The 24,654-nt window shown below is 40.6% G+C and overlaps 1 protein-coding gene across 1 annotated transcript; it reads right to left on the bottom strand.

Moving 5' to 3' along the window:
- Positions 1–2,598: 2,598 nt before the first annotated feature.
- Positions 2,599–10,004, bottom strand: LOC124977800 (dehydrogenase/reductase SDR family member 2, mitochondrial-like). The gene is made up of 7 exons (XM_047541646.1): positions 9,865–10,004; positions 8,969–9,146; positions 8,342–8,443; positions 7,575–7,645; positions 3,752–3,803; positions 3,252–3,419; positions 2,599–2,739 (listed from the first exon to the last, which is right to left on the bottom strand). Exons 1-7 carry the CDS (start codon positions 10,002–10,004, stop codon positions 2,599–2,601), a joined length of 852 nt encoding a protein of 283 aa, XP_047397602.1.
- Between the last annotated feature and the right edge of the window lie 14,650 nt (positions 10,005–24,654).

Below are 24,654 nucleotides of genomic sequence, written 5' to 3'. Positions count from 1 at the left end.
CATTACATACCATATCACAATATTGCCTTCTTGATGATCTCATTAAGCTTTAGGTCTACAAGGAGCCAATTTAGTGTTTGCCATTAGTGTCCTGGTTATTTCAATTGTCCGAAGCGTGCTCTCTAGGGTATTTCTCAGGAAGGGCTTATCAGAGTGACAGCCCCAAATTCCTTCAGGGTATGTCAGTTTGTGAACCTTTGTGCTTAAAAGTCAATATCATCAGATATAAAATCTTCGGCTTACATTTTCTTTGTGTATATTAAGTATCAGTACATTCTTCTTCTGACAAGTAGGGGTGTTATTCTTCTGCATTTGAAAGTGGTCGGAGTAGGGTGAACTCTCAAATTGGGTTTTGACAAAGAAAGCATTGACTCTGTCATTCTCTGTGTTAGACAGCTTTCCATCACTGTAACAATTACCTGAGGTAATAAAATTATAAAGAGAAAGGATTTATTTTGGCTCACAGTTTTGGAGGTTCTAGTCCATAATTGATGGTATGAGAGTACATCATGGTGGAGTGTGTGGTGGAGCAAAACTGCTCAAACTGCCACAAAGCTAAAAAGAGGGAGTAGAAGGGCCTGGGGTTCCATTAGCCTTTTCAAAAGCGTGACCACAATGACCACTAGAACTGAGTTCAAATCTCCTAGTTGCTTGCTGTGTGAGTGACTTTGGAAAGGTTGAAGTCTCAGTTTTTTCCTTATCTGTAAAAGTGAAGATTCAACATCATACTGTGTCTGGCACATATTATGCATTCAATAAACTTACCTCTAATAATTGTATGAAAAATCTAGGAAAAAAAAAATCTAGGAAAAGTCTGGATGATCTGTCCTTCTTATTCAGGAGTGGGTGGGGAGCTGCACAGTGCTTTGGCGTGGGTGGGTAGTGGTGGAGGAGCGTGACACTCTATTTGTAAGGCACTTGATGTAAAATTGGGAAAATAAAAACAGTGACTCTGGAAAATATTACTTGTCTGATGACCAAAAGTGATTGAGAAGGAACTGAGAATGTTCAGTAGAGAGAAGGCCAGGCCAACCAGGGTAGGTAGAGACAAACATGACCTATTTAAAGGTTTGTCATCGGGAAGAGAGAACTGACTTGCTCAGTTGTACTCAATGGTGCACATCCACAGGCTACTGGTCTGTACACTTCTCTAGGGTTACCTCTTCCTTGGCTTCTAAGTATTTGGCACCTTTTTGCTTAAAAAGCAAAATAATCTTGGATAGGCTCTGATGTTGATTATTTACCTACATTTTCATTTTCCTTCACTTCTTTTTAAACACAATGCTCAGTTACTTCAACTTTAAGCAACAACCACTCTGAGTTCTCACTCTTTGGACCCAATCCTAGCTATACGTGTTTATTACAAATAATTGAGTGATTAATCTCTAGACTGAATAAATTTTAGACATTGTGTTGCCTAAGTGAGACTTTGTGTTTTTTGTCTTTTCTAGCAAAAGATAGGAAAAGTTTCGTTACTATCTTAGTTTGGTCTCAAATCAGACCTTGAGACCAAAATTCAGATGCAAATGTTTCCTAGGGAGGTGAACCAAGGGAGAATAATGAGGGAGATAGGGAAGGGAAGAAAGTCAACTAAGGGTGTAGAAGCAGATTATTGCTGTGGGTGAGTGCCCACTGCTGGGCACTCTGAGAAGTTGTACAGAGCACAGCCCAGCTCTGTTCCATCAAGGAGTGAGTGCTGCAGTGTTGACTCTCCCATCTCCCACCCCTCATTGATCATGTGTGCTGTGCAGTCACTAACTCCCCCCATGCACGGAGCATTCTGTACTGAGAAGGCCCCTAGGAATTTTAGGGAGGAAGCCTTTGATGTGCATAAGCATTGTCCACCGAAAATGCTTGTGACCCCAAGGTGGGTCAAGGGAATTTAGAGGGAACCCACGCAGGATTTGCTACTCTCCTTGAATTTCAGACTAGAAGGATCGAAATTCATTTGAGAGACATAATCCTTCTTGCTCTGGCACACATCTGTGGAAGGATGAGTTGTGTGAATGCAGAACTAGGACCAGAACTAGGCTAGTAGGATAAGGAGCTTCAGGGAGAAGAGGACGCCCAGGGCTGGTTTTTCCCCTCAGATGTGTGTTCCATGCTAATCCCTCTCTGTTGTACAGATGGACTGGAGTTCAGTTTCTGCTCATGGATTATATGTGTGTCCTCAGAGCATTGTCCTTAAATCACCTTGGCTTGGCTCCCTCATATGTAGAATTAGAGATTAAAACATCAGGTTCACAGGAATGGTTAGGGGAAAATGCATGTGAGAGTATTCAGTGTGTGCTGAAACCGCTTTCCTTGCTTCCAACTCCTCTCTACATGACTTTAGCTCCCTTTTAGAAGACAAGACTCACAAGCATACGTTTTGTTTTCTGGCAAGGCTGACAATTGTTTTAGCTGTTCTTTTGATGATAGTTTCATACTACAAGCCCTCTTCTGATGTCCTTTATTATTTCTGTTCATGAAGTTTTTGAACCAGTTTTCACGTTTGGACCACAGGCTTATCCTTAATAAAGTGTTGCTGCACCTGACCCCAGGGACACATGAGATTTCAGCCTGGAGAGGCGAATTCAAGCTCTGAACTTAGACCCCTCATAGGTGGGGGGAACAACCGGCCACCACGATGTTCTCACCGGTGATGTAGCTGGCATCTGGGGAACACAGGAAGGACACAAGTCCTGCACAATCCTCAGGCTTCCCCACTCTGCATGGAGAGAGAAGGTGGGACTGAAGCTGGTGACACCTTCGTGGGAGTCCTGGACTCATGTGCAACACTGAAATCAAGAGCTACCCAGGGAGATATGCAGGTACTGTGTTGGGAATTGAGAGGTCTAGGGAAATTGTCAGATCCCCCAAAATGGAATGGGTCTAACCTGAAGAGGGATGGTCTATGATCTTTTAGCCTTTGAGAAGGTTCTGAGGTGTTGCTAATTCAGATCTACAAGGGACACTGCCTCAACACACCTACCTCTGAATTCCAAATAATTTCTTCAAATATTCCTCCAAGTCTGGGTCTTCAGTGAGCTAAGGGAAAAGTCAAGTAGTTAGTGTTGGTCATATAGATGGAGTCACATGGGTTGAGGAAGGAGTTCTGGGGACACTCTGAGTTGATCCTCTACAGAGGACTGATTCTGATTTTCCTGAAGAACCCCAAAGCCTGTGGACCAGAGCAACAGAGCAAGAGACAGAGGTCAAGGTCTGAGAGTCTAGGTCTCTGTGGGGCATGGCCTGCAAGTGGAAGGCACCCTAGTGTCCCCCAGTGGGGACTCAGTACTCACCACCTGACTGAAGTCTGTTTTGATGAATCCTGGTACTAGGCAGTTCACCCGAATGTTCTTTGGTGCAAGCTCCACTGCCAGAGTCTTGGTGAGGCCCAGCAGGGCTGTTTTACTGACATTGTAGGCCCCCAGTCTCTGTGGACAGAAAGGGATATAGATTAATAGGTTAGAACTGAGGCTAAGGATAGTCACTTGGGTGTCTTGAGTTCTGCCTAGGAAATTCACCCCAGTAACACCTCCTGATTACCAAGTTTGGGAGACAGTGCCTGAAGGATATGGCAAGATGTTCCCACTAAGGGCGTTTATATAAAAGGTGAGATCAGTGATATACAGTGATCATGTTTACATGTGAGTAGTCCTGAGGGAGCAGCAGTCAAACATTGGCTACTTCAATGCACCTGATTTTCCAGATGTAAAGGGTTGAGTTTCCTCTTACCCAAGTGGGATCCACAGATGGTCATACTTACAGCATATGGAACATAAGCTGCAGCTGAGGAGACCAGGACCACAGAACCTTGTCTGGGAAGGCAGAGAGGGTAGAATGTGAGCTGAAGACAGTTATCTTGTGTGTGACCAAGAACAGAGGAGGGGAGAGGACTGTGAGTGAGGAGAATAGCCTGGGCTAGGTAGAGGAACTGACCTCCATTTTCCTGCAGGTCTTTAATTGTGTTTCTCAAACTATATTTTCAGGGAAGCCATCCGTGTTTGAATTTTGTTTTTGAAGGAACATTTTTGATTATAGATTACAATTATTGAATGGTAATAGGACTGGTCAAATTTTCTCTCTCTTTTGAGTTAGTTTTGGTAAGACAACATATAACTTAAAAAATTCTCTCAATTTTATTAAACTTCAGTTTATCTTTGGCCCAGGGATTTCTCTTTGGCATTGTCATTCTCTTAGTTCCTTTTTACAGTCTCAAGATCTCTAAGAGGTGCTTTAAGTCTTTATTCCTGCTATTTGTTCTGATACTGGTTATTTGATTTTCTTCTTTTTTCTTGATCAGCTCCCCCAGAAATTTGTCAAAGGCATTTGTTAAAAAAATTTTTTTTTTGTTTCCTTGGTTCTTTTATTAATTTTGTCTTTTCCATTGATTTCTGCTCTGTATTGTTTCCTTTTTGCTTTCTCCCCTGCACGTTTTAGTTTTGGCTTTTATTTAACATAGACAATATAATACTCTGCTAACCACTGTTCTTTATAATCCAAAAATGTATACTTTTACTTCTTTGTAAAGCAGGATTTTAAATGTGTACTTTAAATGCATCAGTTGAGTTGAGGACCTTTGTATAGAGTGCTGTGGTTTTTCCGTCCTATTATGATTTCTTGATTCTTACTTTCTCCCGGAACTATAACTGTACTAGAACTATTCCTTCCTAGCACTATAAACTCAGTTAACAGAAATGAGACAGACATCATTACCCTATGTACATGTATGATTACACGAATGGTATGAATCTACATCACGCACAACCATAGAAATGAAATGATGTACCCCATTTGTATATAATGAATCAAAATGCAGTCTGTAAAAATAAAAATAAATAAATAAAAATTAAAAAACCAAATGAGAAACTTGGTAAAACCTGCCATTGTTGTCTAATCCAATTTTTAAATTTTGATTTAGTTTAAATTTCTAACTGAACAATCTTTTTATTTTAACTGTAATTGCTGATATCCAGGATTCAATCTAACATTTGATTTTGTGATTTTTTTTAGTTCCCCTAGTTCTGTGTTTTATTTCTTGTCCATTCTCTCACTTGAACTATTTTTTCTATTTCTACTTCCCCCTCTATCAGTTTAAAAATATATTTCATATTCAGTTGCCATTCTTTTAGCTGTTACCTGAGAAAGTCAAACAGGTTTGTTTAGCTAATAAAAGTTTGAAATTAATATTCTTACCCTGTCTCAAACAACATGAAAATCTTATAACAGTTTAACTCCATTTCTACCTTCCTGACTTGAATATTATTTTTTGCATATTTTAATTATTTCAACCCTACAAAAATCATTATTGTTTTTTATAATAGGTGGTTACGTTTGTTCATATGTTACTGTTTTCTGTGCCTTTCTTTCTTATTTTTATCTCAGACTCTCCATATGGGATCATTTAGTTCCTTCTGCCTGAAGAATATCATCTAGAACATCCTTTAGTTAATGTCTTCTGGTAGAAACTCTGTTTTTGGTTGTCTGAAAATGTTATAACTTTGCCCTAATTTTTGAAAGATGCATTTGGTAGGTATAGCAACTATCAATTCTAGGGTGATAGTTCTTTTTTTTTTTTTTTTTGTTCCAGCATATGGGAAGCTCCATTTAAATTGGGTCATGAGGAAGGATAATGAGGATTTTAGCAAGTAGATTTAGAATGAATGGAAACAGTTCAAATGGAGCTTCCTTCATGAATTTTTGTCCAAAAGTTTAAAGAAAACAATCTTTCAATTGCTCAGATGCCATAATTAATAAAAATAGTTGTAATAATATAGTTTATTTTAAGTATTAAAATGATTATAAATGATTATACTACTTATAGAATAATCTATATTGTATATAATGCTTATTTTAAAATAATGTATTTATTATAGTAAATATTCATACATATACTCTGTGCACTTTGCTTGGTAATTTAGGTATTTATCATGTCAACTAATATTCAAAATATATCTTCTAAGCATCCTTATTCTCACTTAATAAGTAAGGAAATGAAGGCTCACAGAGATTAAATGCCAAGAATATGTAGCTACTGACAGAACAAGGGTCTAAAGATAGGTCTTTGTGACTCTAAAGTCCATGCTGTCTTCATTGCATTAGTGGTTTATAACAAGTTGGTGAAGTCAGATTCTACAGAGGTACCCAGGACCAGAAACCAGTGGATTAAGTTGCAAAGAAGATGGTTAAGCTCCAGGACCCAAATCCACCTTTCAACCTGGGCATCTGTCTCTGCTTTTGTCTGTTTTAAATATTGGGCTTCTGTAGAGAATACTGTTGTGCTTTAAAAAACAGTATGAAAACCATTGCATTAGGTAGAACTACATTAATTACTGTTATTTAGTCATTTTTCATCTACAAACGTGGTGTCATTAAAAATATGGTTCAGTCTAATAGCACACCACACTTGTGTTGGAACTGGAAGGAGCCTTAGTAGTCATCATTCGAAGTCCTGGCTGTATTTTACAGAGAAGCAGCCCAGCTCATACTAGGAGCTCAATATGTAGTTGCTGAATTCAGTGACTGCTCCAAGATGCCAGTAGGGGAAGGAAGCAGTCTAATTGGGAAGAGGGGTGTTAAAGCTACATCTGCAGAGCACTTTACCCAGATTAAGAAAACCTCCTCTGACATTTTAAGAAGGGAGTGAAGGCCATGCTGGTAGAGCCACAGCTGGTAGCTTTGATTTTCAGAGGATGCAAGGCTAAGCAGGGGCAAGGGCTGAGGGACCTATTTTGGAACAACAAGAGTGACCCAAGATGGACGATCAGATTGGGAATGGCTATAGCACCTTCAGGAGAAGATGTGATGAAAGGCAAGGCAGAGAATAGGAGGCTTCCAATGGTTGGGTTTGCAATGCAGTAGGTAAAAAGTAGCTCCCAGGAGCACAGTCAGCTTGTTCCTGCCTCAGGACAAATGCTGAGCTCCTGAAAAAATATCTGGAAACATCCCATGTCACTGAGATCAGTGGAAAATCAGAGCATTAAGAAACAGCCCCAGGCCCACCTCACAGGTGAAGTTGGAGCTGTCCTGGGTTGTGGAGAGAAGTAGAGAGGAAGACTTTGTAGTTTGGAAATTGACCAGCTGGGACTCCAGGGAGAGAGGGAGGACATGACTGGTCCAAGAATGAAGAAGTCTGAGAGGAAAGAGTTGAATGCGACTGAGAAACATGACTGCTCTGATTTCAGGAAGGCCCTGGGGAGGCTCAGGCTTATCAACCGGGACACTTGTGGTCTGAGCTTCTGTAGCCCAAGAGAGGCCACCTCCATTTCTCTGACTCCAGGACAGATGAGGGTACTCTGGTCCTTCTGTCTGTGGATCCCTTGACCTCCTTCTAGAAGAGCCCTTGCCGGGCTCTCTGGTTGCTCAAGATATATTCCCCGTGCACAGTAATGCACAGAATGCTTTGCTTTCTTTTGTTTCAGACCCAGAAGTCTGAAAGACAAGCTCTCACTGTCCCTGTATTATTGGTTCAGCCAATCCTGTTTCCAAGTTGGAAGGTGTAAGTCAAATCTGGCCAATCTCACTCTTGCTTCCCTGATCCCTGTTTGATGCCAAGTAAATCCCTCCCTATTCCCCTTCCCCACCCTCACCCCCTGTTCTCCATGTGGGGCAGCAGCTGGCTCAGCAGCAGGGCTGGGGCCTTCACATTCACACTCAGGATCTGAAATCAAAGCAAATTAGGGGTGGGGGAAGAGAGACACAGTCAGTCTAATGATGTCACCGCACCAGAAAAATACACCTTGTTAGAATGTGGGCGTGATGCCTTTGACAAGGGGAAGCAGCCAGAGGACTGGGCTTCCTGGCATGCATGGAAGTGGGGGACATCCTGAGGATGCAGGAGTAAAGAGATCAGGCTGAGGACTCTGAGGGTAGGGACCCTGGAGTCTTCAGGTCTCTCCTGTCTCCAAGAGCACAGCTTTCATCAGAAGCAGAGAGATACCAGCAGGTAAATCCCAGGAAGGCTGGATTTCAGGGTTACAGCCCAGATGTGCCAGTGTTAAGGACTAATCATCTCTAGGCAAGGAAGGGAGTCAGTCCCTTCTCTGTACCCTACATTGTTTGGTGACTACTTGGTTTTTTGTTGGGCACTCCCCGCAGATTGGGGGCGCCTGAACAGAATGGGTAAGCACCTGCAATTTAGACATGTTTCCTTCCATGTCACAAATGAAAAAATGGAGGCTCATGGAGTCTGGGTACCTGGCCTTGCTCTGTACCAGTGAGCCTGCGATGGGGATGGGAGGGTGGATGAGTGGGAACTGAGAACCAGCCCTGGGTGTGTGAGCTGAGATGGAGGGAGGGTCACTCAGAAGGTGAGGATGACGTCCCACCCACCCTTCCTGGCTGCCCCAGACCTCACCTTGTCCCAGACCTGTTCACTGCTTCCCAAGGTACTTCCCACAAAGGGATTGACCCCTGCTGTGCACACCAGGAAGTCCACACCCCCACAATGTTCCAGGGCCTACAAGTGAGACGGGAACATTGAGGACCAGGGTCAGGAGGTAAAGGCTTTTGCTACAATGGGACTTTTTTCTGTTTAATGTCTCTGGAGTTGTGTCTGGTTCAAATCCAGGAAAGGAACAACCCTGAGGATGGAAGACCATTTCCTTTCTTTTAGGAACCAGGCACTGAACTTCTGGACAAAAAAATCAAAAACCAAAACCGAACAACAAAAAAAGAAAGGGTCGAGATTTACCCTGCCATGTACCCTATAGCCTTTTATGTTCTACTGCCAGGCACACTGGGCTGTCAATTTCCCAGCACATCTGTCATCCTCACCATTTCCTGAAATGTCTCTGTCACCCCTCTGTTTTCCTAATCACTCTACCTCTGACTTAAAACCAGGGCTTTCTTATCTACAACTTCTCTATTCCCCTCAGATTCTTAGGAGGACCTGGCTGATCCTCAATAAGTAGCTGGTCTCCTAGTGTGGATCAGAGAAGCGCAGCCCCTGCATCCCTGACTGTAACTCTTCTATGCCCCTCACCGTGGATACCAGTCGCTCCCGGTCTTCCGCCTTCCCCACATGACACATAGTGCCCGTCACGCTCAGTCCCTCCCCTTGTAGTGTGTTCACAGCCTGGTCCACATTTTGCTGCTTCCGGCTGCTGATGACCACATGGGCCCCATCCTGGGCCAGACGCCTGGCAATATTGAAGCCAATCCTATGGGCAGAGATGGAAAGGATGTGACAATTCACCCTGGCACTGAGCCCTTTCTTGCTTGCTGAATTTCTTATCCTCATATTCCAAATGAATCCTCTCCACTAACTTAGAAAAGCTAACTTCATGCCTTCTTGTGGTCAGTAAGAGAACCCAAAGAGATAAAGAGGGGTTGCATCTGTCCTGGGTGTATTGGACCTCCTATGTACCACATCAGACTTTGGCCTTACCTTTCCAGGAATTAGTATTTTGACAATCCATTCCTAGTACTTCAAGGTTTTAGTTTGTTTTGTAGCTACGACCTAGAGCTCCTAACCTCAGACCTGTGAATCCACAGGGTTCACAGGCATGCAGCTTGGAAGGACAGGATTACTAACCTATGTGGCACAATTCTTGACTGGTGGCGGTCAGAAGCAATGACTGGATTACCTCTGCCTTTCCCTGGGTGCCTCTGAGATACATTTCATGTTTTCTGTGGACCCATCACCCACTGACCTATAGCAGGCTATCTTGGTACCAAAGCCTGCACTGATTTTTGTCTCCTTTCTGGATTTTTTTTAACTCCCGTCATTTTCTCTTTAGGATCGCATTGCCTCCATACTCCCCTACAAGCACTTAAGCCTACTTAGTAGGCTGTGCTTTGTGGGGATGAGGTTAAAACAATGAGGTGAATGAAATCCAGAGACACCCATACCTCTTGAGTTCCCAGAGTTGCTCTCACCCATTTGTGGATCCTGTGACCACTGCAACTTTGTTGGCCAGTTTGAGCCTACTATTGGCTGCACTGCTGATGCTTCTCTTGGAGAGCAGAGCTGCAGTGGGCAGGAAGCTCTTCCAACCCTGGGGCTGGTGCCTAAACATAGATATTTCTGTTTGTCTTTCCGTTAGTGAGCTTGGTCCAGGGAGGGAGGCCTCTAGAAGGGCAATAACAGTTCCAATAAGTGGTTCCTGTAAATAGATTCAAAAGAGTGAAGTATCATCCTGCTTGTTGGTCTCGAGCTGGGATGGTCCAGGAATCACCACTAAAAGTTCAGCCTAGAGCCTGTGTCTCTAGCCCTTCCGATGGTTTTATGCACACAGAATTTTTGACATCGAATCTCTTTAACTGAATGGTTTCTGTTGTCTGGAATCAAACCCTAACATACACACAGAGGTTCAATAAATATTTATTCATCAAGATTCCCTAGGACAGCCAATTTACCCGTTGGTTATGGAAGCGACTAAGTAAGTTAAGATTCAGATGTGAAAGGATTCTGTGAATTGTAGGGTGCTAACATCCAATAGCTCACAGCTTCTTCCAGGGATGAACTTATGAAGTCTTGGGATTCACCTCACTTCCTGCCTGCAGTGTTCTGCTCTGGCTGCTTTTCATCCCATGTTTTCAGCACACAAGGGATGTCTTTTCAAACCACCACCCCCATGCTGATGTATTGTCTTCTCCATGTGACCTTGTAATCCCTGTGCTTACTTCTCTTCTAACTTTTATCTCACTAACCCTAAGTGACTGTGTTGTGCTTAACACTTCCAGCAGGATGCCCAGTGCCTAGTAATTGCTTTTTGGCATTTGTTGAATGAATGATTAAATAAATGAAAGGAGATTTGCCTGTAGTGACACAATAGTTTCTTAGGGACCTCACTGGAACTGGGTGAAACTCCTTAGGGCAGGTCAGATAGTTCTCCTAGGCTGTCAGTTGTGTCAATCCAGCTTTGGTCTCAAAACATTTATTGTGAAGTAGCCATTCTTGACTTAAGCGCTCAGGCGCTGGGTGGCATCAGGTTTTGGGCACAGGGGAAACTTGTGTTTTCCTGATATTTAAGCTACTGACTTTCTGCTCCAATCTCCACAGATCTATAGCTATGAATGTATCATATTTACATAAAACCAATTCTCGTATTTAAGCACTTCGACTTCAGTAAATCTTAAGCAAATATCAGAGCAGGTAAGTGCTTTTGAAGCAAACTTTTAAAGACAAATTCATAATCATTTTTTCTCAGAAATTCAACTCCTTCAATTCTACTCACTCATTATGGTTCCCTACCTCCCTTGTAACCAAAGATTCAAAAGAGTGCAGGGTTTCCTTCTCCCCCTACTTAACTTTTTGTCAGTTTCACTCCAGGATGTTTATTCTTAAATCTCTGGGGGCTTCAAACTTATCCAAGGACAGAATCATTGTCTCCTTTCCAAAAGCTTGTTCTCCTTTTGGCAAGGAAAAAATTTGCTTGGAAGAAGCAAAAGCTCAGTCAGTCCCTCTCTCTCTGTCTCTCTTTCTCCAATCATGTCTCCCTTTTTTATTTTGGAAAAAGACACAAAGCCTAGGAATGCCAAGGAATGCATCCATATTTTCATACATTCAATGGACATTATTGGGAATCTACTCTGGACTATTCTGAGTGCTCAGAAAACAAAGATGATTCTATCAAATTTTGGTTTTCAAGGCACTCAATCTAAGTTATGCCTGTAGAAAAAAAATAAATGATTATAGTATATATGGTAGGAGCAAAATATGATTAACAGGATTTTGAGAGAATAGGGGAGGGAAGGACACCTAACTTAAACTTGGGGTAGGGTGGGTAGATAAAATATCTCAGGGAAGGTGATGTTTATGTTGACTCAGGAAAAAGGAGCTTTTAATATTGTGGGGGTTTTCTTTCTCTTTCTCTTTCTTTTAAAGATTCATGCTTATAAAAAAAAGGATACATGTTTATTGTAATTTTTTTTTAATATTTGGAAAATGTCATCAGAAAGTTTAGGGAAAATGTATAACAGACTTCAAAATGGACCTGACTCTGAATGGACCTGGTGTCTTTGGTGGTCATCCTGGAGCTGGATTATATATTTCATGATGTGACTTGATAAAATACGCTTTTACTGCCTTCCTGAAGAACCTGTATTGAATTTGACAACATCAAGTGAAAATTTTATTCATGGCTTTTATCCAGTTTATCTGGATAAGTCAGGCAGTGTCACTGAACAGTTCAGCTTCAACTGTTCAAAGATGATTTTTCTCTGGTTAATAACACAACCTATGGAGGAGTGTTAGAAAGAGCTGGAAAGAATCACATACATCTCAACACCTGGGAGGCTAGTTTCAGCAGCACTGAATGTTTTGTGTCAATGCTGCTGTTGCTGGGCTCTTGTAGCACCAGCCCATGTGTGTTCCTTGATGAGAGCTGAGGTGTGGAAAGGTGAGGTGCTCAAAAGAAAACTGTCAACACGTCCCTGCTCCATTCACAATGTATCAGAACTCAGGACATGTCAACACAGGCTAAAATACTTGATTTCTAACACCAGGTTCCACTCTTAACCAAATTAAGTGCCAGTTCAAGGAAGGCCAGCAGCTCTAAGGCATCCATCACTAACGGAGTCATCCCACACCGGTACTTAGAAGAGTCTTTTTTTTGCACCTGGGCTTTCTTCACTGAGCCAATACACAAAATCACAAAAATAAGGGCAGGAGAAGACAGTGACCTTCTTGCTTTTTGAACTTGCCTAAGAAAAAGGAGAGGTGGGACAGAAAATTTTATATAACAATGGACATAGGTGCTTTTTCAAGCAGATCATCTTTAGGAAAGACTGTACGTGGACATTGAAGATCTGAAAGTTGATTTCTTTTTTAAAGAGAAAACTTTATCTTAGTCTGTTTTATATGTCATAAAATGTAAGTGTAGATTTCAATGATTTTTTTTTTTTTTTTTTTTTTTTTAGTAACTTCGCCAAGTACTACAATCAACACATTAAGTTAGCCTTAGGACATTTTCATTGCTCCAGTATGATCCTTCATGCCCTTGACGGTTAATCCCTGTTCCTAGCTGCTGCTCAAGGAAACATGATTCATTTTCTATCTCTACAAATTTCATAAATTTGACTTTTCCTGCCTTTCATATATATGAGGAAACTGATTTCTTAAAATTCTACATGCCTGCTTACCTCTTGGAAAATTTTCGTACAAATATATATACATATATGTTCTATATATACATGTAGAATTCTATATAGAGAGTTCTATAGCATTCTCTTGCCCAAGGTACGGGACACCTATCTCAGGCATATGAGGTTTTGGGAAGAATTTATGAATATCCGTCTTACCTTGGTGGAGGGCCCCAGTCACTTCTTCTGAGGTCAAGAGGGAATTCATGTGATAAGACCAGTTCTCAAGATTAGGCCAGTCCTTGAGTGTCTGGACAGCTGCGCTCCTCTCTGCTCCTTAAATCAGGAAGTCACCCCTTTCTCCTCCCTCCAGGACACACCCATGAGATCTCCCTGTCCCCTTTCCAGCCTTCATGTTGTTGAGTCATCAAGGACTGAAGTTCCTATTGTAAGATAAGAAATAATATTCTGTGATTTTGATTTGCATTTACCTGATAACTAGTAACACTGATCATTTTTTTTTAAATATACCTGTTGGCTATTTGGGAATCTTCTTTTGAGAACTGTCTCTTCAGATCTGTTGCCCACTTTTTAAAAAATTAAGTTAATTATTTATTTTGCTATTGAGTTGTTGGTATTCCTTATCTATTTTATATAGATATTTTATTTTATCCTTTACTAGATGTATACTTTGCAAATGTCTTCTCGCATTCTGGAGGTTGGCTCTTTGCCATGTTGATTGTTTCCCTTGTGAAAAAGTCTTTAATTTGATGTAAGCCTTTGTTTATTTTTGCTTTTGTTACTTGTGCTTTTGAGGTCTTATCTAAAAAAAAAAAAAAAAAAAAAAAAAAAAAAAACTATCTTTACCCAGATTAATGTCATGAAGCTATTCCCCTAGTTTTCTTCTAGTTTTCTTCTAGTAGTTGTATAGTTTCAGGCTTCCATTTAAGTCTTTAATCCATTAAATTTGATATATGGTTGGAGATTAGGGGTCAAATTTCATTCTTCTGCATGAGTTACCACCTCACTCCAGTTAGAATGACTAGTATTAAAAAAAAAAAAAAAAGCATAACAAGTGCTGGTGAAGACGTAGAGAAAAGGGAGTACTTTATTGTATACTGTTGGTGGGAATAAAAATTAGTATAGTCATTATGGAAAAAAGTATGGAGTTTCCTCAAAAAAATTAAAAGTAGGACCACCGTATGATTCTGGAATCCCACTACTGTGTATTACTGGGTATATATCCAAAGGAAATGAAATCGGTCTGTTGAAGATAGCATCAGCACTCCCATGTTTATTGCAGAACTTTTCACAATAACCAAGACATGGGATCAACCTAGGTGTCTATCAACAGATGAATGGATAAAGAATGTGTTTTATACAAACACACATGCATATGTGCGCGCACACACACACAGAGGAATAATATTCAGTCATGAAAAGGATGAAATTCTGTCATTTGTGACAACACAAATGGATGAGCCTAGAGGACATTATGCTAAGTGAATTAAATCAGGCACACAAATACAAATACTGCAGGATCTCACTTATATATAATCAAAAAAAGTTGAGATCATAGAAACTGAGAGCAGTGACTATCAGAACATGGGGAGGAAAGTAGAGGGAGAGGAGAGATTTTTCAATGGGTATAATGTTACAATTAAGAAGAGTAAGGTTCTGGATTTTATTGCATAGTGGGGTGACAATAGTTAAAAATAAAGTATCATATATTTCCAAATAGTTAGAAGAGAGGATTTTGAATGTGTGTTAGACACAAAGAAATGACAAATGTTTAAGGTGATGGATATATGGATTATCCTAATTTGATCATTATACTATATATTCCTGTATTGAAACATCATGCTGTTCCCCATAAATTTGTACAACTATTATATGTCAAATCAAAACTGAAAGAAAACTTCCAAAATCCAAATCACATTCTCTCCATTACATAGGACCTCTTTTACATCTTATTTGAAACATCTTATTTTACTTTTTATTATCTCACTGTGCTTATTTCCACAGTGCACAGTGATCTCTCTGAATTTCTATAGACGGTGTGAAGTAGAACTGTTGATCAGAATCCTATATGTCAGTAGTCAATCCCAGGGAAGCAGAATATCATGCATCTGTTACCGATTCCTGGGGAGAACTCTAAATTCTTCTACACCTTTCACCACAGTCACTAGGGAAAACAACCTCATAACCAGATAGAACAAGACTTTGCTTACATAGAGAAGAGGCAGAGCCAGATCAGCCTCAATAGTGTGCATTGGTCCCCCGTAAGCAGTTGGTCCACTTGGCCGCTAGTACAAAGCAACTGGCTATTATACCCCTCTCATGCTGCAGTAGAAGGACCTTGTCATCTCCCATAGAGGGAGAGGGAAAATATGGAGAGAAAATAGAGCAGTGGGGGTTGGCTTGGTGCCATGTCATTCACATGCTAAAAGGGGCTCTGTAGCTCTTGGTAAGGGGGTGTTTGTTCCAACCCAGGACCCATTCTTATGTGGCCAAGTGGGAGTGGAAAAACTGGGTGCATGAGATGGCACCAACACACTGAGCTGATTGGTTTCCAGGACTCCTGCTCCCTTTCTTGTATTTTTTTTATGCTAACACATGGGACCACTCTCTGTTCAAGCCAGAAACCTCAGTCAGCCAAGATCCTTCTCACACATTCCGTAGCCAGTTGTCACCATTCCTGTCAACAGTATATCTGCTATCTTTTCATTGATCCTACCCCTCATCTTACTGTTGCTGTTTGTTGGAGTGGGCGAGTGCAGTGTAACTGTAGCTTCTTTTCTGCTCATCCTTCTGAACTGAGTCGTCTGCAGTGCTCTTCCCAAGGTGAAAAACTGATCAAGTCCATCTCATTGACTTTTAGGATGAAGTATTGATTCCTTGGTTCCTCACACTGGATTTTGTTGATCTGTCCCTGGCCATCTCTCACCTCATCTCCCTCTGCCTTCACAAGCTCCTTTTACTGAAAACGTAAGAATTGTCTTGCATTTCATGCTGTATCTCTTCATCCTCTGGATTGTTCCTTCTGTCCCGTCAAGGCTCAGGGAAGGCATCACCTCCTCTGGAAATAATCACTTCTGCAGGAAGTTTCATTGGATGCACCTATTTTATTTACCCAAGTCTCTCCCCTGCCCTTTTCCCCACTCCTAGCCATGCTGAGAGGAGCTTAAGCACAAAGTCAATATTTTATACTTCTCCACAGTCAAGTTTACACATGATGGACAATCATTTCTTATCTAGAGTTTGTTGGTTCTCTCTTTAAAAATCACATTTCTATCCTAATACCTGTCCTCTTTAGGTGCCTTGCGCATCTTCTGGGTTCATGAGCTTTGTGGTTTGGGAACTAGGGAGTTCAAGTTGAGATTCAGCAGGATCCAGGGAGCATAATGCACAGCTGTTTATTCTGTTTGTTGTTTTTTCTTAAGCCTCTTTTTTCTTAAAGTATTCTAGAGCCGTTTTATCTATCATTGATATTTTGAAATGCTTACTATACACCAAACTCAGACCTAGTGGGGGTTTTCACCATCATTAAAAACCCATTGAGATGGTGGTACTATCCCTGTTTTACACACAAGGAAACTGAGTCACAGAGAAGTTAAATAACCTGCCAACCAATAAAATCATTATTCATCAGCACTGAGATTTGTCTTCGAGCCCCTTTACTTCTAAGCCTTATTTTGTAGGGCTGAGTTATGACATGAATAAAACGTTGTGAACTTGGAGTCAGGTAATTTTGCACTGTGACCCACCATGCCTATAGAAGTTAGGGGGTTGTCTACATGCAGGCTGAATATGAAACACCAAGTTCACCCCAGAGCTGCTGGCCTGGTTCTGCCTGCAGGATTGCTTCCTTCATCTCTGTAAAGTTTTTCTTGGTTACTATTTTACTGGTCTCTATTTCAGAGATCTTGGTATGGGATAAACTGACTCCTTTTCAAATATTACATTACTAAGACTTGTTAGCAAGATGCAAGTTTCCATTGCCCATTTTGGAGTCAGACTTCAATGTATGAAAACAATCGATTTTTCTATACCAGGCAGTTCCTTTCTGAAGTTTGCCTACTCTTAACTAGCATTCACAGCTATAAGTCCACAGATGGAACTTGGTATTCCATCTTTACCCTTTGGAAGAGTGATTTGCATCCCTGCCAAGGTACCTGGCACTGGAAACTAGTAGTGCAAGTATTTGTCTTTTTGATTATTATGTTCAGAACAAATAATACTGTGACTCAGTTTAAAACTCATTTTTCCTGCCCTAGAAAATAACAAACTTGTTTTATCTTCAAGTAGAAAACTTACATACACATATACATCTATATCATCTACACATACATATACATACACATACATATATATGAAAATGTTTTGATGACTTTAAATTGCTATGCAGATGCTGGGTTTGTTACTTTGTTAGTTTTGTCATTTTATATATAGATGCTTTCATTCCAGTTGCTATATTTAGCAGTTTAATTTTCCTTAAAATTCCTTCCCTTTCAAAAGCTTTTAATGAGACATTTTTTTTTCTATTCTCTCTTTGCCCCTTAATTACCTTAAGAGAAAAACAAATGGTTTTCTCTACTACACACAACACTTCCAAAATTCCTGTGACCAAATGTGTGGGCATTTTCCCCACACCAACAAATTTTCCTACTCTGGACAACAGCTGAATATCTTATACTTCAACTCAGACACTAACTACCTGGATTCAGTGCAGACCCTGAAGATTAAAAGTTCAGCCTCACAAACTACTTCCAACTTTAGATGCTAATTGCTAGGGGTAAGTATCCCAAGTTACCAATGCTTCTGTTTGTATTGGCTAAAAATTGAGAGATTCCATGAATCATTCCTCATGATTGACAATTTTGCTCTCATGGCCTGAAGAAATACTTTTACCATGTTACTGGTAAGTAGAGATCAAGGACACAGATGAACAGCAGGATAGAGAGTTTATATACAGTGAGATCCAGGAGGGTCCTGAGTGCAGGAGCTCTGACTCCTTGAAATTGGGCATATTTGTGGCACATGGATATGTTCAGCAACCGGGAATCTTGCTTTTAGGAATTTTAGTGGAGGCTTCAATATGTAGGCATAATCAATCATCAACTCAATCTCTGGCACCTTCTCCTCCCTGACAAGGGTGGGTGGGTTTTCCTGGTGAGTAGGTCCATCAATAATCCCAGAAAAAGGGCCTCATTAGAAAAAAAAAAATCCTTCTTGTACCTTTATTGCTTAGCAAATTATAAAACTTTTAGGAGCTCTGTCCAGAAACTGGGAAGACCAAATGTCCTTATTACATCACAATATCACAACACTACAACCTTAACTTTACTTCTACCTCTCTGACAATCAGCCAGGACTTCTTACAACTATAATGCTGGCTATGTTTCCATACAGGTATGATATTTAGATGCTATGCTCCATTTTGTAACTTGTTTCTTTAAAGTTGTGTCTCAGAACTTTCTGTAAGCGCATATAGTATATTTACGTTACTTATAGCAATTCTGTACTATTTTGACTGAAGGTGCTCAGAAGACATAGGAAGATTCACAAAAGCCTTTAACCCTGCAATCAAGCTGGTGCCCAAGGCAGCTGTGGAGCCCAAGTTGTACAAATGATTTCTTAGAGGGTTCTGCCATTTAAGGGACCCGGAATGGGTGGTCAGTAGAACTTTGCCCTTCAGGGTCCTCAGGGATTAGAAAGTGAGCAGACAAGAGGGCACAGACAGCCATGACACACTGACACAGTGGCAGTGGGTTCAAGGGAGGCCATTGCCAGTCTCTATCTTGAAGGAAGACTTGAAGTAATTAGTAGTTCTCAAGGAATTCCTGCACATACACCACTACACCTAAAGCCATGGTTCAAGCCATGACAGTAGGTGGGGGCATTTTTGGCTAGAGACAATATATTTCTGTGGATCTGTGGCTGATTTATTAGTCTACTCTTTTTGTGTGGCTTCCCCTCCCCATGAGGGAAATCTCTTCTTTAAGTCAGTAGTGTGGATGAGAAGACTTTAGTTTTCCTTGAAAACTACCCTACTTGATTTTCAAGCATCTTATCTAAGTAGGCCTAAAAGTTTTATCACACGTTCATGCATTAAGAAATGCTAATGAGGTGTGGCCCAGCGTCCACACTATATGCAAGAGCAGCTCCTTCTGCTGAGAGCTGACAGGATTGTTCCAGCTACTCTATCTTGAATAGAATCAGGTAGCTAAAGATTAGGTAACCTTTCTTGAAATTAATCTTTCTTTCCTTTTCATAAATTTTAAAAACTCTTAAGTCAAGCATAACACATTTCCCTTAAATGCCTGGCTAAGCCAAAAAGGGATTGAAATTTTGAAAGGTCAGCTTTGTAGATTTATTTAAATAGGGTTATAAATTTATTTTAATTAATGTCATTTACTATATGAAAATTTTTGACAGTATTGAAAGTAAAGCAATTAATCACATGTGAAAGCAATATGAATAAACAATCTAAGACACTATTTTATTAAAATGACTTTGAAAAAATATTCATTGAGTGGCATGATCAGGCTTATTATAAGGTAAAATTACAGTCAGGCAGTGTGGCACACACCTGTAATCCAAGCAATTTGGTGAGGCTGAGACAGGAGGATCACAAGTTCAAGGCCAGCTTTGGAAACTTAGTAAAACCCTCTCTTAAAATAAAAAACAGAAAAGGCTGGGGATGTAGCTCAGTGGTAAAGCATCCCTGGGTTCAAACCCTAGTCCTGACAAAATGAAAAAAGAAAAAAATTACAATTTTAAGATCTTAATTGACTTTATTTATGCTTTAAGCATTGGACAATACTGAATTTCATAGAATACAATAAATGTTCCAATTAGTTGAGTAGAAGAGGTTCATTTTAGACAGAAAAGGGCTGAAGAAAGCAGAAACAAACAACAAAGGGTGGATTGATCATTCACTTACTTCCTTATAAGATGAGGACAAGGAGACAGTAGATGAATCAATGATTTGTCAACATCACATTACTGCAGGTTACTTTTCTTTTCTTTTTTGTTACCAGGGATTGACCCAGGGGCACTTAACCACTGAGCCACATCTCCAGCCCTTTTTCATATTTTATTTTGAGACAGGGTCTCACTGAGTTGCTTAGGACCTTACTAAGTTGCTGAGGCTGGTTTTGAACTCTCAATCCTCTTGCCTCAGCGCCCTCAGTCGCTGGAATTCCAAGCATGTGCCACCACTCCCAGCAGGTTACTTTTCTGTAAAATCAAAACAGAGGGAACTTCATTGTCATCTCCCTGAAACTGGCCAATTAGGTAATTTGGCTATTATCCCTTGTGATTTCTTAGAAGATTGAATAACAACTTAATTTCAATGCAATGATGTGGAACTATAGTACAAGTGCCTCCAGTTACACTTTTAGTCTGTTCTGTCGTAGCCCAGTTCAAACAATAGCTTCCTGTGCTTTATTTTATTTTATTTTTAGCTGTAGGTGGGCACAATACCTTTATTTTATTTTTTTGTGGTGCTGAGGATCAAACCTAGTGCCTCATACCTTCTAGGTGAATGGTCTACCACTGAGCCACAATCTCAGTCCCTGTGCTTTTAATTTAACAGGCTAAAATAAAGAACTAGCAGGTACAAATTTATTGTGCATATCTATTACTTTTATTTATTTATTTATTTATTTATTTATTTATTTTTATTTTTACAGATTACATTTTGATTCATTGTCACAAATGGGGTACAACTTTTCATTTCTATGGTTGTACACAATGTAGATTCACACCATTCATGTAATCATACATATACATAGGGTAATACTGTCTGTTTTGTTCTATTACTTTCTTGATCAATTTTATTGGCCTACATATACAGACAAAGTGTTCTTTTTGAAGCAAAAATTTAAAATGAAATTCATGTCTTTTATCTAAAACTAGTGCTTGATTTCAATGCACGAATACTGAATTCTGGGTCAAACTTGTGATAAGCACACAATGCAATTCATTTTCACCTGAAATGAGACATTACCTGACCAGTTATGGATGGTTGTTAAACAAGAGAAAGCGTGTTTACACATATGAGAAGTTGAAAATGTGAGCAGAGAGTTCATGTTTTCCTGTGAGTGACAGGATGCTCTTTTATTCACAGAAATCCAGAACTTTTCTAGGGCAGATGAATGAATCTCATGTGATTTACCCCAACTCTCAAAATTCTTCTCTCATAGTCAAGTTTTTGGGATCACCAGATTCAGAGGCAGGATGCTTCGCCCAGCCATATGCTATGTGGAAAGGAAGGAAAATACTGTTAAATTTTGATCTGAGCTTTCCTGATGGTTTTCAACAAGACCGGAGGCTTCCGTATAATAAGGAAGTTAAGCTGTCCCCAAGGAGGCCTGGCTTTGCCCTGAGCCCTGCCTGATAGGAGCGCCTTTGTGTGCCTTGTGCCTGGTGCCAGCCAGATGGTAACACTGTGCTTTATGGTGGGGAGAGCCGGTGTGAGCCACACCAACAATGTGATTTAGGGTGGGGGGTTTGCCTCTGCCTCACCTGGTGTCAGCTCAATCTCCAGAGGGACTGGGAACTGAGGTCTGCCTTGTGGATCTTAACCATGCCGTATGATGGGGTCCCAATACAGACTCTTGACATCAAAAATTGGGTAAGCTTCCCTGGATGGCAATACTCCATGTGTATTGTCATGAATCTATTCCAGGAAAGTAATGCTGTCCTGAATCCATGGGGTAAGGACAAGGGGAAGCTCTGTGGTTCTTTCCCTAGGCTCTGCACTGGGTGTCTCTTCCCATGGCTGATCTCAATCTGTGACCTTGTAAGAAGGTAAGAAATGATAGCTGTGAAGATAATAGCTTTCACTGAGTTCTGTGAGTTCTCCTGATGAATGATGTCAAGTGAGGGTGGTTTGGGGATCTCTGAGCTTGCAGTTGGTGTCAGAAGTGAGGGTGTTCTTTTGAATTATTCCCCCAACTTCACAATTAGGTAACTTATGCAGTTGACATTGGGAGTGGAATTCAGTAGATCAACACTTATTCACAGAAACATGTGGTTTAGAAAGAGAAAGAAGGAGAAAGCAGGGATTGGTGAATCTTCAAACTCCTGGGTGTCTGCCTGGCCACTTATACTATGGGACTGTATTTGCACTGTGATTGTCACTGGCACCTCAGGCTAGAGGTCCTGCTGGGATTTCAGTGGACTGGATTTGATTGCCCACTTGCATGAGAAATAAGAAAAAAATTATATAAAAAGGAAAAATGAATTTGATTGCAGTTTTGCTGAAACAGGAAAGGCAGCTAATCTGCCTCCACCTAGTCTATAGTAATGTTACAATTTATAGAAACAAAATCCATAATATATACATATGTAGATTTAACCAAACTGTGATAACCAGAGATACATTATAATTCTGCTTTCACAGGGGCAGCTTCTCAGTTTCCATTATCGGTTTGAGGAATCTAAGATGGGGAAATACAGGTTAGCAGGACATAAAAGGAAACACACGCACATGCATGCACACACACACACACACATACGCATATACACAATTTGGGGTTTTTAATTCAAGTGGACTTCCTTACAAAATCAGTCACTTAAGGTAAGAGTTACCATGGAATTTAGAAGTGTTGAACTCAACTCCCACAGAGTTGACTGACTGGATGTACAGGAAATACAAAATAATAAAAATAAGTCAAATATACAATCCCTTGGTTTTTGTTATCTGTGATAGCTAAAGTGAAAGGGAAAAAAGCTTGAGGTGGATCCTGATACCAGGCCAAACTCTGATTTCAGTCAGTCTGAATTATGGCTCCAGCATTGGGATCACTACTGAAGGGAATAATTATGGTGGAACAAGAGACAGTCTGTTTGCAAACTCCTGTGGTCAGCAGGAAGTTTGTCTCTGCTTGGGGAGGATGAACCCAAGAAAGTTCTGAAACCAGGGGTACAGTGTGAGAGCTGTCTTGTTTTGTGGATCATTATTATCAGTTTCTTGTAAAGTCTTTATGAGACGATTGTGCCTGAGTAACTACTGAGCATCCTTGGTTTTGAAACTGCAGAATGGGAGCACAAATTTGGGTCACTGTAGCATTCACATCTCATAACTGAACAACTCTAGATTGTCACTCATGGTCAGACACAGCAGTTGCTCCCTGGGTAGAGCTAGCTTGGAACATGGAAAAAAGTGTTATGAATTCTGTTCATGTCCACAAAGGGTTCTATGATTCCCAAACTTCTTGGTATCCTCCATAAATGCTGCTCTGGTTTGTGTGTGGTTTGTCCCCCAAAGTTTCATGTGCTAGAAGCCTGATCCCCTGAGTAACAGTGCTGAAGTGGTAGAAGTTTTAAGGTGTAGGGCTTAGTGGAAGGAAATTAGATTATGGGGGGTGCTTCCTTTATGAAAGGATTAATTCTGCCTCTTGGGAGCATGTCAGGTCTCCTGGGATTGGATCAGTACCTTTCAGAATAGGTTGTTACACAGCAAATTTACCTTTCTGCACTCACTCTCTCTAGATTCTTCTCAAACATGCTCCTTCTGCATGTAGCTGTTTCCTTTTCTACTTCTCCACGTTTTGTTGCAGCCAAGGAGGCCCTCACCAGATGCCTTGCTATTTGGACTTTCCAGTTATCAGATTACAAACCAAATAAACTTCCTTTTTGTTTTTTCAAAGTACACAGCTTCAGTTATGCTATAGCAAAACCGAATAAACTAGACAAATGCCAACTCTAACTCCCCAGAAAAAGCAGCTGGTGTATATTCTATGAAGACCATGCTGGAGTTGCTGTATGATGAATAAAGTTGCTGGAGTGGATGAATAAAGGAAACATTCAATATATTGAAACAAAAGTCTTAATGCAACAATATTGGAAAATGGGTGAACCCATGGGAAACCCTGCCAGCCCTCATCATTAAAGGGTCAAATACAACTCTGCTATATTTACCCCTGTCTGGAAGCACTTAGAAACTTGGATGGCAAAGATGATGACGAACCTGAACTCAAATCACCTGTGGCAATGTTCTGCCAGATTAATCAAGATGTTGACTGATCTGGGCCTTCTTGTTTATGTCCCAGATGAAGACTCAAGGCATTATGCACATGTGTAGATGAAATGGCTAGGAACTCCCAGAGACTTTTCTGGGAGTCCTTGACAAGGGATCCAAAGCACTGTGATCTGTTGGTGAAGTCCTAATGGGGCCACAGTGAGATTGGGAGGGTATGGACATGCAGTAGTTCATGGGATTAAGGTGGAAATGGGATGAGAATTGGAATGTCTGAAGGAACTTTATATGTCTCCTCCACCTGAATGGATTATTGGGATGGGCACTGGTCTAACTGGGGAACACTTCCCCTCCCAGTATTATAAACCAGAAAGCATCTAAGTCTGCCCTCAGACCAATCTTGATTGGACACACTAAACAGAACCACTAGAGTTGCTTGATCCCACAGAGGTGTTAAACTAAAACAGTACAGTGCACAAGAAGAAACCAATGACATGTTAGAAGCTGAAGGGATGGTAATAAGTTCTTTGTGCAGTAGTCCTATATGACCTGTGGAAAATGGGGAGAGCTCATATAGAGCAGCAGCAGAGAATTGAGGCTTGAGTATAGTAACACCCATTGCATCAGCAGTTCCTGATGTAGTTCAACAGTAT

This window comes from Sciurus carolinensis, chromosome 2, assembly GCF_902686445.1.
Source record: "Sciurus carolinensis chromosome 2, mSciCar1.2, whole genome shotgun sequence".
Taxonomy (NCBI): Eukaryota; Metazoa; Chordata; class Mammalia; order Rodentia; family Sciuridae; genus Sciurus; species Sciurus carolinensis.
The sequence above is the reverse complement of the archived record's forward strand: the minus strand, read 5'-3'. Positions and strand labels throughout refer to the sequence as shown.

What these genes read in the sequence shown, in the direction of transcription:
- LOC124977800 (XM_047541646.1), bottom strand. Translation starts at nt 10,004, where the DNA reads ATGTTTAGGCACCAGCCCCAGGGTTGGAAGAGCTTCCTGCCCACTGCA. An exon ending in GTGAACAGGTCTGGGACAAG is followed by an intron (nt 7,646 to 8,341) that starts GTGAGGTCTGGG and finishes CTTTGATTTCAG; the next exon opens with ATCCTGAGTGTGAATGTGAA. An exon ending in CCCCACTGGGGGACACTAGG is followed by an intron (nt 2,740 to 3,251) that starts GTGCCTTCCACT and finishes AGGTGTCACCAG; the next exon opens with CTTCAGTCCCACCTTCTCTC.